The sequence below is a fragment of the Raphanus sativus genome, chromosome 6, assembly GCF_000801105.2.
Source record: "Raphanus sativus cultivar WK10039 chromosome 6, ASM80110v3, whole genome shotgun sequence".
NCBI lineage: Eukaryota > Viridiplantae > Streptophyta > Magnoliopsida > Brassicales > Brassicaceae > Raphanus > Raphanus sativus.
The window spans coordinates 6,116,529-6,132,055 of record NC_079516.1 but is presented as its reverse complement, the minus strand read 5'-3'; the positions used below and the strand labels follow the sequence as shown (position 1 = coordinate 6,132,055).

The window sequence follows — 15,527 nt, the reverse complement described above, 5'->3', positions numbered from 1 at the left end:
GAAGAAGAGGTCATGAAATCTCGGAGTGCTTTCTGGTTCATGGGTACCCCGAGTGGTTCCAAGAACAACAACGCCAGCATGGAAATTCTTCTAACTATCGTGGTGGTCGTGGTGGTCGCAATACCAACAGTCGTGGACGTGGCCGAGGACGTGCTAATGCTGCACACAACTCACCGACGATTAACTCAGACCAGATCGCCTCCTTGATCTCTCTTCTGCAACAGCAACAAACCAATCTTTCTTCTGAGCGATTGTCGGGTAAAACAACTCTTACTGATGTCATTATAGATACAGGAGCTTCCCATCACATGACAGGGGATCTCACACTACTACACGATGTTTGTGATATTCCATCGTCCTCTGTTACATTCCCTAATGGACAAGACTCTCACGCCACGAAACGAGGGACTTTGCGTCTCAGCAAGGATTATTTCTTACTTGACGTTCTCTTTGTTCCTGATTTCACCTGCACGCTCATCTCTGTTTCGAAATTGCTAAAGCAAACAGGGTGTATAGCAATATTTACTGATACATTGTGTGTTTTACAGGACCGTTTTTCGAGGACTCTGATTGGAGCAGGTGAAGAACGTGAGGGGGTTTACTACTTTACTGGGGTCAAGGTCGCACGAGTACATGGAGCTTCTAAGGCGACATCTTCTTCTTCTACTCTATGGCATCGCCGACTTGGACACCCGTCTTATAAAGCTTTGTCTACTCTACCTATTTTTAAGAATTTCAAGTTGGATTTTACTGATTCTAGTCAATGTGACATTTGTTTTAAAGCGAAACAGACTCGCAAGGTGTTTCCTGATAGTTTTAATAAAGCCACTATTCCTTTTGCCTTAATTCACTGTGATGTTTGGGGACCGTATCGCACACCATCTTCTTGCGGTGCAGTTTATTTTTTAACAATTGTTGATGACTACTCACGAGCAGTTTGGACCTATTTGATGCTCGAAAAGTCTGAGGTGGCATCTCTTCTTCGCCAATTTTGTGCAATGAGCGACAGACAATTTGGACACAAAGTAAAGACGATCCGGACAGACAATGGAACCGAGTTTCTCTGTCTCTCAAAGTACTTTCGTGAGCAAGGAATCGTTCATCAGACATCTTGTATTTATACACCTCAACAAAACGGTCGAGTTGAGCGTAAACACAGGCACATCCTCAATGTGGCGCGGGCTTGCTTGTTTCAATCTCGGTTACCAGTTGAGTTTTGGGGAGAGAGTATTTTGGCAGCCGCACACATAATCAACAGAACGCCAACTCATGTTCTCGATGGCAAGACACCTTATGAGGTGCTTCACGGGAACCCTCCGATGTATGCTCAACTACGTGTATTTGGTTGTCTCTGCTATGCACATACAAGACCTCGAGACAGAGATAAATTTGGTGCCAGAAGTCGTCGCTGCTTGTTCGTCGGTTACCCGTTTGGTAAGAAAGCATGGCGCCTGTATGATCTCGACACTAATGAATTTTTCATCAGTAGAGACGTTGTCTTCTTTGAGGATAAATTCCCAGGCATTGATGATGCAGCCTATGTCACGCCACCTACTATGCAAACCGATCTTCCCATAGATGATTGGTTACTCTCTCCTGCATCACCGACGGAACCTACTCCTCTATCATCACCGGTACCCACTTCTCCGGTTCCCACTACTTCTGAAACTCTGCAATCTCCTGCAGTGCCCTGTCCTGATATCTCTACTTCCTTGCCGGCTTCCTCTACACCCACTCCTATTACTGATAACAATACCCCTACTGCTACTCCTCCTACTATACCTCCTGCTACAGCTGATACGGTTTCTCCTGAGTCGCCATTGTCTCCTACATCATCGCCTTCTCCAAAGGCAATTCCTGAACAATCTCAGTCGGCTCCATCTCCTGGTCTTCCAGAACTTCTTGGTCGTGGACAGAGAGCTAAGAAATCATCGATTCTACTGAAGAATTTTGTTACTCACTCTGCGACTACAAACCCCTCTCACGCCTCACCTGCACACGATCAGAGTTCTCCTATCTCGGTCTCAGGTAAGACACCGTATCCCATTGCTGATTATGCTTCTACTTCTGTCTTTAATGCCAAACATCAGGCGTTTTTAGATACTATAACCACTGATTATGTTCCTAAGACTTTTCAAGAAGCTGTTAGGGATCCTCGATTTAATGGGGCTATGAAGACAGAGATCACTGCCTTAGAAGATAACCATACTTGGGATGTTACTACGCTGCCTCCTGGTAAGAAAGCAATTGGTTGTGGCTGGATCTACACGAACAAATATAATGCGGATGGGACTGTTGAAAGGCCTAAAGCTCGTTTAGTTGCTCGTGGAAATCGTCAGAAAGCTGGTCTTGACTATACGGATACTTTTGCTCCGGTGGCTAAAATGAATACTGTTCGTTTCCTTCTTAAACTATCAGCTGCTCACCGATGGGAAATTCATCAAATGGATGTCCACAATGCTTTTCTTCATGGAGATCTCGAGGAGGAAATCTACATGCAACTTCCTCCTGGTTTTAAGACAGATGATCCTACTAAAGTTTGTCGGCTTCGAAAATCTTTATATGGTCTTAAACAGGCTCCTCGATGTTGGTTCGCAAAGCTGAGCAAGGCATTGTTATCTTTCGGGTTTATTCAAAGCTATGAGGACTACTCACTCTTCTCTTTCGTACAAGGCGATGTCTGTCTCCATATCTTGGTGTATGTTGATGATTTTATTATTGCTGGCAATAACAACTCTACGATCGAGCGTTTTAAAACTTATCTTCATAAGTGCTTCAAGATGAAAGACTTGGGCAATCTGAAATATTTTTTGGGTCTAGAGATTGCTCGTGGCCCTGAAGGTATCTTTGTTCACAACGCAAGTATGCCCTTGATATTGTTGCTGAGTGTGGTCTCCTAGGTGCAAAACCATCTCCGGTTCCTACTGAACTCAACCACAAATTGGCACTTTCTAATGGTCGACCTCTTCGTGATCCTAGTCAGTACCGCAGGCTTGTTGGACGTCTTATTTATCTGACCTTTACTCGTCCCGAGCTTAGTTACATTGTTCATATTCTCTCCCAGTTCATGCAGAAACCTCAGGAGGATCATTGGCTTGCTGCCTTACGCGTGGTTCGATATTTGAAAGGTACTACAGGTCAAGGGATCATGCTTACCTCTGATAGTAATCTGCGCCTTACTGCTTACTCTGACTCGGATTGGTCCGCATGCCCTATCACACGCCGGTCTCTCTCTGCTTATATTGTTCTTCTTGGTGATTCTGTCGTCTCCTGGAAAACAAAGAAACAGCGCACGGTGTCACGCAGCTCCGCTGAGGCTGAGTATCGTTCCATGGCTGATACTACTTGCGAGTTGAAATGGCTCAAGCGGTTACTTCTGCACTTTGGTATTCATCATCCTCGTCCTATGCGTCTCTTTTGTGACAGTCAATCTGCGATCCACATTGCTAAGAATCCTGTTTTTCATGAACGTACTAAGCATGTCGAAAACGATTGTCACACTGTCCGGGATGCTGTGCAATCCAAACTCATCACTACTGAACATATCAATACGAAGAATCAACCGGCTGACTTATTGACGAAAGCTTTGCCTACTCCTACATTTCAATTCCTATTGTCCAAGTTGGAAATTCGAGATATGTCATTACCAACTTGAGGGGGGTATAGAGATAATGATAGAAATAAGGAAACATTCCTATATATAAGGGATTTAGACTTGAGGGTTACGTTATTGTACGATGTATATATACCCATATTGGGGATCATGAATAAACACACACTTCATATTATATTTTATTAGGTTCACTTTGTTTATGTTCACAATCACAGAAAAATCCTAAAGTAACAGTTTAGTCGCCTAAATAATTTCGGTCTTTAGGAATTTAAATAATCTTGTTGTTACCTCTTGTGGTGGCAATGTCTGTTCATTACGTTTACTAGGTTTCTACTTGTAATTGATATCTTTTTATGCATCGTAGCCAAAATATACAAAACAATCAGTTGATTACTCTTCTAGATTCAGCGATAGTAAACATGAGAAAAAGGAGAATGCAACAAATTAGATAAAACTGCAACAAGGTTATGACATCAGTTTGATTAAACAAAAACACACTTGACACATAAGTTAACAAGAGCATGCTACAAATAAGAGAAAACTGAAACGAACATGTTGTCTGTCTTAGGTTGAAACATCTTTAGGATCTAATTCATTGTCACCTTCGAGATTTCTGTAATTGTAGAACCAAGAGCAGACGAGAAAATATCCGAAATTCAAGACTCCTGCAACGACTAAAACCCAGTAAACATAGTCAATTCTTCCACTGTTAGTGTCATTTGGTAACCACTTGGTGGTCCTTTGGATCAGGTCTATCAGAGCTGTGCTCAGATAGTAAGAGATTCCAATCACCAGTGAGGTCAATGAAGTTGCGGTGTTCCTCAGAGACTCTGGGAATTCTCCATAGAACAGTTCCATATTTCCCGGAAACTGGAAGGCCTCGCCTATTCCCACTATAACTAAAGGAGGAAACAGCCATACCACTGACATGTGATGTCCGTTATTTTCAACTGTTTTCAGCCTCTTTGCTTCCACAACCGCAGAGACTACCATGCTTAGGATGGTGAGCACCTGGCCTATCCCGACTTTTTGAAGCGGTGTTAGCCTCTTATGGGTAAGCTTCTGGTACATGGGATAGACAAGCCAGTTGTTTATTACGATAAAGGTGGATGCAGAGGTCAGTAATATGACTTGGAGGGACCCAGCCGAGACTTTGAAATGAGGACCAAGCCCACGGTCCGTGACTAAAGCTTGGAGTACATTTAAGCTTGCTTGAATCACTATTGGAGTACTAACAAATATTATGGATACCCACAGAGGAACAAGTCGGAGAATAGCTTTGAAATCTTCTACTTCCTGAACAGAACATAGCCTCCAGATGTTGTTAGCTGAGCCGTCTTTATGATTTAAATCGTCTTCAGTTTTCAAGGCTGCACGGTTGAAGAACCTGCACATGTAAACGTCTTTCAGTTCCGATGGTATTAAGATACTTATGGTATCGGGCCTGTGGATTAAGGGTTTAGCCCCCAAACCTCATCGTTAGCCTTGGCCCTTGGCAATAGGTTCTCGATCGGTTGGATTTCGGTTTGGTTATTTTGTTTTTTTCTGTTCTAGAAGTTTATGATCTGTTCAAGTATTTAAAAAGTTCCGTTCAATTCAGTTTGGTGGCCTCAAGTTCGGTTCGGGTAACAAAGTTGGGAAACCATTTTATCTCTAAAGTAATTTTAGATCTCATTCGATTTTGGTTTTCGGTTAATACAGGTTAAAAATGGGGTTTTCAGATTAACTACCAAACTTTTTGGGGATTTTAGATAAAAACTCGGATGGTTCAAATAATTTTAAATATTTAGATAAAAAGTATTCTAGTAATTCCATTTTGGGCAGTTTGACTTTTAAATAATATTTTTAAATTATTTGTATTATTTTAAAATTAAATATAATTAATAATTATAAATATATAAATTATATTACAAAAATTTGGGTATTTATTTGGTTTTGGTTTTGGTTTTTGGTTTGGTTTCGATTTCTGATTTTTCGGCTCTATATTGGTATAGCTGACAGGAACCAAACCAAATCAAACCTTGTTTTTTGTTTTTTTCGGTTCTTCGATTTACCTAAGGTGACTCCTAGTATTCAAAAATAAAACTTTTTGTTTTCACCTATAGCTTTTGGAGGGCAGTGCAGGAGAAGTCTTGTCCTTTTCTCCAAGCCCACGGTGATAGTCTTCTTCTTTAGATGAAGTCACAGCCTTTCTTTTCACTGTCGCAGCGACTACAACACTGATCAGGCTTTTGAAAGGACTTCCCATGGGTTTCTCATTCTTGTAGAGTCTCTTCCCGCTGACAAAAACAATGAAACTTACCAAATTTGCAGCGGCGCAGAGGCCAAACCCAAGTTTCCAGCTAACATTGTCCTGTGTGTATACAATCGCTGTTGCGCCGGTAAGAGACCCAACAAATAGTGTGAGAAAGTACCAGTTGAAGAAGATTCCTCGATCCTTAGGTTTCTCGTATTGGTTTGCACCCGCGGATGCCAAGGCGAACCGTGTCCCACCTGCTCCAGTGGTTACTAGAACTAAGGCTGTATACAAGACACCAAGCTGGAGTCCAGATGGAGACTGGCATAGGAGTGATCTGGTTTCACACGGTCTAGGTTTCAACGAGTCCAAAGATGCGATTAGAGTCAGGAGAAGAATGCCCTAATTAAGAAATGTTTAAAAATCCTTTGAAATTAATTAACAACATAGAAGAGAACCAGTCATTAGTTTTGGACTTACAGTCAGCGAGATAGAAGTAGAGGCCGAGATGACGACAACGTTTCCAAAGAAAGAATCAGCCAAAATGGCTGCTACAGCAGGCAACATGTTGAGGCATCCATTGACAATGTTTGAAATCTTAGCAGCAGCGATGTTGTTGATGTGGAATTCCTCGATCAAGAAGACGATCAAGTTCATTACCCCTCCGAAAGAAGCTATGGACATACCTAACTTTGTAGCTGCACCACATACATTAACATATGTTGCTTTCTTGCCTTCAAACAAACATAGACAACAACAAACAACACAAACCAATCATGAACGGAAATGTTATCCAGCCACCGCGCTTGCTGCTTGTATCTCCAGCGCATTGCGCCTCTGTATCACTCGAAACTGGACCAGCCATGGAAGAGAACAAGAGGAGGAATCAGAAGTAACTTTGATATTTGTGTGCGTGTGATGTTGTAGATACAAAACTCTATATATATAAGCAAATACAGAATAATTATGTTGGTGCAATGATTTAGTAATGATATTCTTTCGTCCCAAAACTACCTAATCATGTTCTGACATTACATTTACTATGTCCTATTCTGAAATCAGATTGGTGAACCAGCCCAAAAAGGATTTGGTCAGATCTTTAAATGGTCATCAGAATCCACTTCGAATAGTCTTTTCATAAATTAATCAATATACTTGCGAAGACACGAGGCTCATCACGACATATAGTATTCGAGTCCCTTTGTCTTACTTTGAGTATCGTTTATATAAATTAATCAATATACTTACGAAGACACAAGAGGCTCACAACCACATATAGTGTTCAAGATGCCATTCCAGAGCACTGAGGAAGCAGAAAAAACGTGTAGGATAAATAGATATTTCTTAAAAACTATATATAAGCAAATTCAGAATCACTTTTCCCAGTTGAAACGTTCTCAGCTGTCGTCCAAACGTTCACATTTATTATCTATTGTCGTTTTAAAACAGTTGGTTGGTGCCTCTAAAAGGAGTATATGATTCTTACAAATATGCATGGGAGGATAATGATAATTAACATGAATCCACTCTTTTACACTATTTTATTAAAGCTGATTTGAAACATATTACATCATAGAATAATTGAATACCATGACAAAACAATAATGAAAAACTAATGGTCTTCTCACACAGAAAAATAGCAAAGATAAACATAATTGATAACACATTAACAATACCAATTGGTCTTGTTTCGAAAATAAGGTGATTAAGTGTTTCCATCCAGAAACATAAATTCATTCTATGTATGTAACCTAATCCAGCTGACTATATTGCTTTTGATACAAATCTGCTTATCAATTCTCTAAACTCAAAAGTTTATCCGTTTGATACCCTCAGAGAACAAACTTCTCTATAAAAAGATTTGACAACAATTATCAAAATCCAAATAAAAATAATTTATTAAACTTCGAAAAGAAATCTAAAAATCATATTAAAATATTATTCATTTTCCCATGCCTTACATAAACAAAATATAGTCAAAGCTCTATAAATTGATAAATTTTGTCGGTCTATATTAATCGATAAGATAATAAAAAATAATTTTCAAAAAATCCTATGCAAATATATAGTCCAATTAAAATCATAAATTGATAATTTATATATATACAACTTATATAAGTACAAAGAATATATTGTATTGTTTGTTTTACATTTCCTATGAAGTTTAGTTCTATTTTCTTAAGATTTTCATAATATTTTGATGATATTTGATAAAAGTGTATCTAAAACACATTTAAATTGTATGATACATATCTCAAATACATGAAATACTATAATGAAAATGATATGATAGTCAAACTTATAAATTGTAATGAATACATAAACACTGAAACAAATTGTAATGAATACATAAACACTGAAATCTATTTAAAAAAAGAACTTTTTGTTAATTATTAACTGTATAAATTAATAGAATATTAAAGTCCTAATTAAAGTCTTAATAGAATTTGTCATGTATAAAATAGATTTGGTTCGTTGAGAACCTATTGTTGATGAGGATTATCCATTGATAATCTCTTTCTGGAATCAACTAACCGCCCTACCGCTTCATCTATGGACTGACAACAATCTAAAGAGCATAGGAAACTAATGGAAATAGTGCAAACTGTTGACTTAAACAGAGGGAAGGACATTGATCGATTAAAGATAGCCAAAAGCCTCTCAAGTTCTCCAAGAAAATCAAGTCTGTCCTACATACAATAATTTTATCATAAAATGGTGATGCCTAATATGCTCCGATCCTGAGCGCCCGTCTCTATGATGACCACCTATATGATTCACAAACCAACAATGTTACGGCAGTGGGGATGTATTCTTTTCTCTTGACATAGACAATGACAAAACGATCTCAACGAAAGAATGAAAGGCCCATAAGTCCAACTTCGGCCCATTAAGTAGTCTCCTCGCTGAAACCGCACCGAACCCTAACTATAAATATCTTCATTTCCATCGCCCTCCTCCGTTACGCCATTTTTTGGATTAAAGAAGCAGAAGAAACCCTAAGAGTCACTCTCTCTCCCAAAAACCCTAACAATGGCCGAGGGACTCGTACTCAAAGGCACAATGCGCGCCCACACCGACATGGTCACCGCCATCGCCACACCAATCGACAACTCCGACATCATCGTCACATCATCCCGCGACAAATCCATCATCCTCTGGAAACTCACCAAGGACGACAAATCCTACGGCGTCGCGCAGCGCCGCCTCACGGGCCACTCCCACTTCGTCCAGGACGTGGTCCTCTCCTCCGACGGCCAGTTCGCTCTCTCCGGAAGCTGGGACGGCGAGCTCCGTCTCTGGGACCTAGCCACCGGCGTCTCCACCCGCAGATTCGTCGGACACGCCAAAGACGTCCTCTCCGTCGCCTTCTCCGTCGACAACCGTCAGATCGTCTCCGCCTCTCGTGACCGCACGATCAAGCTCTGGAACACGCTAGGCGAGTGCAAGTACACGATCTCCGAAGCTGATGGGCACAAGGATTGGATCAGCTGCGTGAGGTTCAGCCCCAACACGCTCGTCCCCACCATCGTCTCCGCGTCGTGGGATCAGACCGTGAAGGTGTGGAATTTGCAGAACTGTAAGCTTAAGAGCTCTCTTGCGGGCCACTCTGGTTATCTCAACACTGTGGCGGTTTCGCCTGATGGTTCTTTGTGTGCGAGTGGTGGGAAAGATGGTGTGATCTTGTTGTGGGATTTGGCTGAAGGGAAGAAGTTGTACTCGCTTGAGGGTGGTTCGATTATTCACTCGCTTTGCTTTAGTCCGAATAGGTACTGGCTGTGTGCTGCGACGGAGAGTAGTATTAAGATTTGGGATCTTGAGAGTAAGAGTGTTGTTGATGAGTTGAAGGTTGATCTTAAGGCTGAGGCTGAGAAGTGTGATGGTGGTGTCGGAACTGGTAACCAGAAGAAGGTATGTCGTTATTCACTATAATTAATTCTTGGAATATATTGTTTGTGATCTGGTTCATGCTTAAGTAGATTAGAGGAACCGTTTCCCATGTAACTCTTTAGTTATGTCTTGAGATTTATGATGTTTTTGCAATTAGATTAACTTAAAAATGTGTGTAATGGAAAATGCAGGTGAACTACTGCACAAGCTTGAACTGGAGTGCAGATGGAAGCACATTGTTCAGTGGTTACACTGATGGAGTTGTCAGGGTCTGGGGTATTGGTCGTTACTAGTTACATGAGTGTCAGAGAACTTGGCCGTCTTTGTTTTCTTCAATTTTTTTGGGCTCGATTGTTTCGAAGTTGTCTTATTTATGAACCTCTACCGGACCTTTATTTTCGTAATTTTTGTTCAATTCCAGAAGGAAAAAGAAAAACAAATTCAAACAACTATCACGACATTGCAAATAAATACTAGTGGTATTCGGATTTGGTTTAGTCTTCACGTCATTTGAGCAACTGTCGTCTTCATCATTCATTTCCATTTAATGAAACGTCTATGTCACAATAAAACGGCAAGGTGTTTTATTTAGTCTGCAATCGGTGGATTAGCTTGCTAGAGTGAATGATAAAACAGCGAGGAACAGAATCACATCTCTAAAGTACACCTTGAAACCAAAACTCAACACTACTAGAAAACATACAATTTCTGACCAATTTTTTTACCACTTAAATGATCAAAACAATTGATTCTTAGTTCAAATTTCCCTGGTCCTAGACCAGCAGCAGCTTTACTATACGAACCGACTTTTTGTACATATGATTCTTTTACAAATTGATCAATAAATTAACATTTCATCAAAAAAGTATGAGTTTCGAATTTTTAAAAGTTGCAAGAGTGTCAAAATGCAAATTTATTGCTAATTGAACCTTTATTATTTGCGCTGAAATGTCGAAGGAGATAGTTCAAGGTACAATTTACTCCTTACTGACCAAACCGACCCATAAACTCTTCAAATGATCAATTCCAAATCTTACAAACTAAATGCATTCATGGACACATTTGATATCATTTCTTGTTTCGTTTAAGAAGTTGCCTAAACCATTGCGCAGACATCTTGGGGTACCGCTTCAAGGTCTTGTAATCAACATAGACGATCCCGAACCTGTACGAAAAGAAAAAAAAATGTATAAACAACAATGCTTCCATGTCCTCGGTAATAACATATAGTTCAACTAGCATACCTTGAGGTATATCCTGACAACCATTCGAAATTATCAAGCAATGACCATGCGAAATATCCCTTCACATTGGCTCCATCATCCACAGCTTTCTTAAGTTGAGTTAAGTAATCTTTATAGTACTTGATTCTCGTTGTGTCGTGTAGTCCTTGGGCTAGGGTAACGTTGCCTGGATCATCCATACCTATAAGATATATTCAAACATGTATTAAACTTCAATACTTCTATACTTTTTTCTAGAAAAATATTACAAAACAAAAAAAAAACAGTATAATTAGATATACTTAGGTATTCAATACCATTTTCAGAGAGAATCATAGTTGGGTTGCCATAATGTTCCTTCATGTACATCAACGCTTTGTACATTCCCCATGGTACATTGTATAACCAATACGAGTACGCCTATGGTAAATGGATTTAAATTTTCATTTACACACTAATTAAGTAGAGGTAAAAGAACATCAACAAAATTCATGTAAAGCTCACCCTTGGACCGATCGGCTTCCCCAACTTTGCAACTGTAAGTATATAAACGAAAAAGAACTGTAAATAAAAACTCAAAATCTACAGATAATATTAATATGGAATGTTCCAAAAACTTACACCCGAAAGTAGCATTCCAATCTTGTTGGTAACCCAATTCCTTAGGTATGGTGGAGTTATGAGTATCTGACATGAAATAAGTTGTGTATTGGTTTATTCCCACGAAATCTATGGAACCTTTCACCATTTTCACTTCTTCCTCTGTAAATTTTGGAAGCCTCTCTTTTACAATGTTCTGCATTGTCTTTGGATACTCTCCGTATACTATTGGGTGAATGAACCTTCAAACATTATTAAAAAGTGTATTCTTGTAAGCTCTCCAAAAAAAAGGTTAGTGTAAAACATGAGTTCTTTAGATGTTTTAATTAAGGTTTTGAGTATTTACCATCCGATATGGAAGTCTCTTGCCCTTTGAGCTGCAAGATTATCTGCTTTACTACTAGTAAGCGGCTCGTACCAAACGAAATCTAGAAGTATCCCAATTCTTCCCTTCTGTTTCTCCTGAAAGTTTTCACACAAAAATAGAGTACTCAGTAATTAGCAATGTTAAACGGTAAGACGTTTTAGGGAATTAGTGTCTAGGCAGACATCTAACCGGTAACTAATGAAAAACAGTCATATAGGTTTCATCGTATAATACTCACACACCAAGAAAATCCAAGTATAAGTTGTTGTTTTACCTGGTAATATTTGCGGTATCTTTGGGCCGCTGCTGCGTGGGCCAAGATAAGGTGATGGGAAACAATGTATGGCTCAGTAGCTGAGTTCCCTTGTGTGCAGTTTCCATATGCTTTAGAGCATCTACCGGGTGCGAAAATACCATTATCATAACCGAGAGCAGCTACCACACGCGGTTCATTAAACGTCATCCAGTTTTTCACTCTATCTCCAAATAGATTGAAACAAAACTCAGCATAATCCGCAAAATCATTCCTGCAAATTTGTATTAATCAGTGTTTACAAATTTAGTCCGGTTAATAACTTGCAATTGAGACCAACAAGAGTATGTATATATGTAGTTTGCAGGTTGGTGCTTACACAACTTGTCTACCAAGCAAGCCTTGATACTTCTTTTCCAAAGCCAATGGAAGATCATAGTGGTACAGATTTGCATACGGTGTAATCCCTAAGCATTCAATTATATTCGTTATATTTTGTTGTTGTAATCAAATCAATTGTATATGAATGTGTTATAATTTTATACCTTTTTGGACCAAGTAATCGATCAATCTGTTGTAATAAGCAACTCCTTTCCAGTTGATTTTACCGGTTCCCTCTGCATTCATATAAAGCTTGGAGTTATATATGAATCTTGATCTAAAATATACACCATATATGATTACTAATATGTATTATATTTGAATACCAGGGAATATTCTGGACCATGAAATGGAAAATCTGTAAGCATCGAAGTTCAGATTCTTCATTAAATCCACATCTTCCTGAAATGTGATTATCATGAACACACATGTAAATAAAAATACATACTTCTAATAATTTAATTAAAATATATTTGAATCTCTAAGATTAAGTACCTTGTAACGGTGATACTGATCCACTGTTATCTCAGCAGTGGCATTTTTGGCGATAGTCCCTGTTTTGTTTTGTTTATATCATTATTAATTAATCAATCGTTGATATTATGTACCAAACAAGAAAAATATGTATGAATTGTAGTTTACCAGGAATCTTGACGAAGGCGTCCCAAATGCTTGGGCCACGACCATCTTGATGAGTTTCGCCTTCAACCTGATAAGCTGAGGTGGCGGTTCCGAACAAAAAGTCCTTCGGAAAACTCTGTCTACTTAGACCGCCGGTGTCGAGTTTACTTTTCTCTCCGAACGGTGAGGATTCTCCGGAACTGAAAAAAGAGAGGAGGATGAGGGTGAGAAGAAAGAGAGACCACGGAGGTGCAAAGAGGTGTCTCATGGTGGTGAGTGGGTGCTGGCTGTTGGTTTGAGGATGTTACAACTTATGTGTCTTTAAAGCTTATTTATAGGCTCTTTTTAAGATTTTTTTCTATTTTGAAAATAATAATACAATGATTGTATAAATATGTAACGATGCAATTCAGTGACTATTCACGATTTGGATAAGATAAGACTATAGTTTGATTTAAATTTTAAATATATTAATGGTTTACAGTTGTGTAAGATTTTTGGATGTTGGATCTTTTATGACAAATCTAGTACAATAAGACTATATAAATTAACAATATTTGGACTATGATAATTTATTAATATATAGATTTCTTTAGTTAAATTTATATTTTAAGAATATTTATATTTAAAAATTGAAAATTTGAAAAAAAAAAAATTCATTCATGATATTCTATATTGATTAAAGTTTATAAATTTAGATTCCATCTTTTTATTAGAGTGTTTGATATATTTTATATATTGAAGAAAATTCACAGAATACACTTAAATTTTGTTCAACAAAATGAATACAAACCAATGATAAAATTTTGTTACAGATAAAAACCAAGATAGGATTTTAAAGAAAAGAAACAACAAAAATGTTTTGTGTATGTTATATATATTTATGATTTCAATGAAACTAAATGTTTATTTAAGACTTTACTAAATATTATTATTTTATCAAATAATAGTATATTTCACATCGGATTGATTTAAAAATCAAAAGAAAAAAATTGTTTGTCACAACTAATTTCTCAAATATTAATTTATATAGATTCTATGTGTGTATACAAACAGTAAAATTGACTCGGAAGATGGATAAAAGAAGAAAAAAACAAGTAGTGGATGTTCACCAGTTCAGATTTGCAATTGCAGACTAAAAAGAATGATACAACTTTGTAAACAAATCTTGAAAATTTGATAAAAGATCCTTGGTCAAAAAAAATTTTGGTAAAATATCTTAGGACAAGACTTAGGTTCACCCCCTATGGTGAACCTTTAAATTCACAACTTTTCTTAAAACTAATCCAAGTGCCATGTAGATAATTAAATAAAAAATATTAAATTACTAAAAAATAGTTTAAAAGAGAAATAATGTCAATTTTAATGATGCTAACTAAACCCCAAACCCTAAATCATAAATTCTAAACCCAAATATATACACTAAACTCAAATTTTATACCCTAAATCCAAACCATATACCCTAAACTCAAATTCTAAACTTTAAACCCAAACCATAAATCTTAAATTCAAACCTTATACCCTAAATCCATCATATATCATATGCCCTAAACCCAAATCCTATACCCTAAACCCAATTCTATACTCTAAACCCAAATCCTATACCCTAAACTCAAACCGCATACCTTAAACCTAAATTCTGTACCTTAAACCCAAACCCTAAACTTAAGGATTTGGATTTACGGTTTACGATTTGGGTTTAGAGTATAAGATTTGGGTTTAGGGTATATGGTTTGGGTTTAGGATATATGGTTTGGGTTTAGGGTATATGATATATGATGGGTTTAGGGTATAACGTTTGGATTTAGGATTTAGAATTTGGGTTTGAAAATATGATTTGGGTTTAGGGTATAAGATTTGAGTTTAGGGTATAGGTTTTGGTTTAGATTTTAAAATTCAAGGTTTAGGGTTTAGTTAACGGCATTAAAATTGATGTTATTTTTTTAAAAATTAATTTAACATTTTTAATTTAATTATCTACATGGCATTTTGATTGGTTTTAAGTGGAGTGGTGAATTTAAAGGTTCACCATAGGGGATGAACCTAATTCTTGTCCAATATCTTACCTACTAAATACAAAACCTAGAACCATTTCTGCCAACTTCTGGTAAAATGTTAGTCATATTTTATTTGGAAACTGAAAATTTATTTATCCAAAAAAAAAATTATACGAAAACAGGAATTAAATATATAACAAAACTCAAATGCCGTTTGTTATAAATAAAACCAGAAACAGAGTTTTTTAGCAAAAAAAAAAAAAAACAGAAACAGAACCATACGATTAAAAACAGAGCAAGCAGGCGGAAAAGCCAGAGAAGTTACAATTCTTGACACGTTTTACG

The 15,527-nt window shown here is 37.6% G+C and overlaps 2 protein-coding genes and 1 pseudogene across 2 annotated transcripts; 1 reads left to right on the top strand and 2 right to left on the bottom strand.

Annotated features, from left to right (window-relative positions):
- Positions 1 to 4,056: 4,056 nt before the first annotated feature.
- Positions 4,057 to 6,714, bottom strand: LOC108812041 (protein NRT1/ PTR FAMILY 2.3-like; annotated as a pseudogene).
- A 2,099-nt stretch (positions 6,715 to 8,813) lies between these two features.
- Positions 8,814 to 10,192, top strand: LOC108812042 (receptor for activated C kinase 1C). The gene is made up of 2 exons (XM_018584185.2): positions 8,814 to 9,761; positions 9,932 to 10,192. The coding sequence occupies exons 1-2, from the start codon at positions 8,883 to 8,885 to the stop codon at positions 10,031 to 10,033; spliced, it is 981 nt and encodes a 326-aa protein (XP_018439687.1). The 5' UTR covers positions 8,814 to 8,882; the 3' UTR covers positions 10,034 to 10,192.
- Positions 10,193 to 10,636: 444 nt separating this feature from the next.
- Positions 10,637 to 13,504, bottom strand: LOC108812040 (beta-glucosidase 44). Its single transcript, XM_018584183.2, has 12 exons — positions 13,207 to 13,504; positions 13,060 to 13,118; positions 12,891 to 12,966; positions 12,729 to 12,800; positions 12,563 to 12,650; positions 12,205 to 12,457; positions 11,910 to 12,025; positions 11,585 to 11,805; positions 11,468 to 11,499; positions 11,281 to 11,383; positions 10,985 to 11,165; positions 10,637 to 10,905 (listed from the first exon to the last, which is right to left on the bottom strand). Exons 1-12 carry the CDS (start codon positions 13,451 to 13,453, stop codon positions 10,809 to 10,811), a joined length of 1,545 nt encoding a protein of 514 aa, XP_018439685.1. The 5' UTR covers positions 13,454 to 13,504; the 3' UTR covers positions 10,637 to 10,808.
- Positions 13,505 to 15,527: the final 2,023 nt, after the last annotated feature.

Excerpts from the sequence above, each read along its gene's own strand:
- LOC108812042 (XM_018584185.2), top strand. The coding sequence starts at position 8,883 with ATGGCCGAGGGACTCGTACTCAAAGGCACAATGCGCGCCCACACCGAC. Across the intron at positions 9,762-9,931 it reads GAACTGGTAACCAGAAGAAG|GTGAACTACTGCACAAGCTT; the intron begins GTATGTCGTTAT and ends TGGAAAATGCAG.
- LOC108812040 (XM_018584183.2), bottom strand. The coding sequence starts at position 13,453 with ATGAGACACCTCTTTGCACCTCCGTGGTCTCTCTTTCTTCTCACCCTC. Across the intron at positions 12,651-12,728 it reads CGATTACTTGGTCCAAAAAG|GGATTACACCGTATGCAAAT; the intron begins GTATAAAATTAT and ends TTGAATGCTTAG. Across the intron at positions 11,806-11,909 it reads AGAGACTTCCATATCGGATG|GTTCATTCACCCAATAGTAT; the intron begins GTAAATACTCAA and ends TAATGTTTGAAG.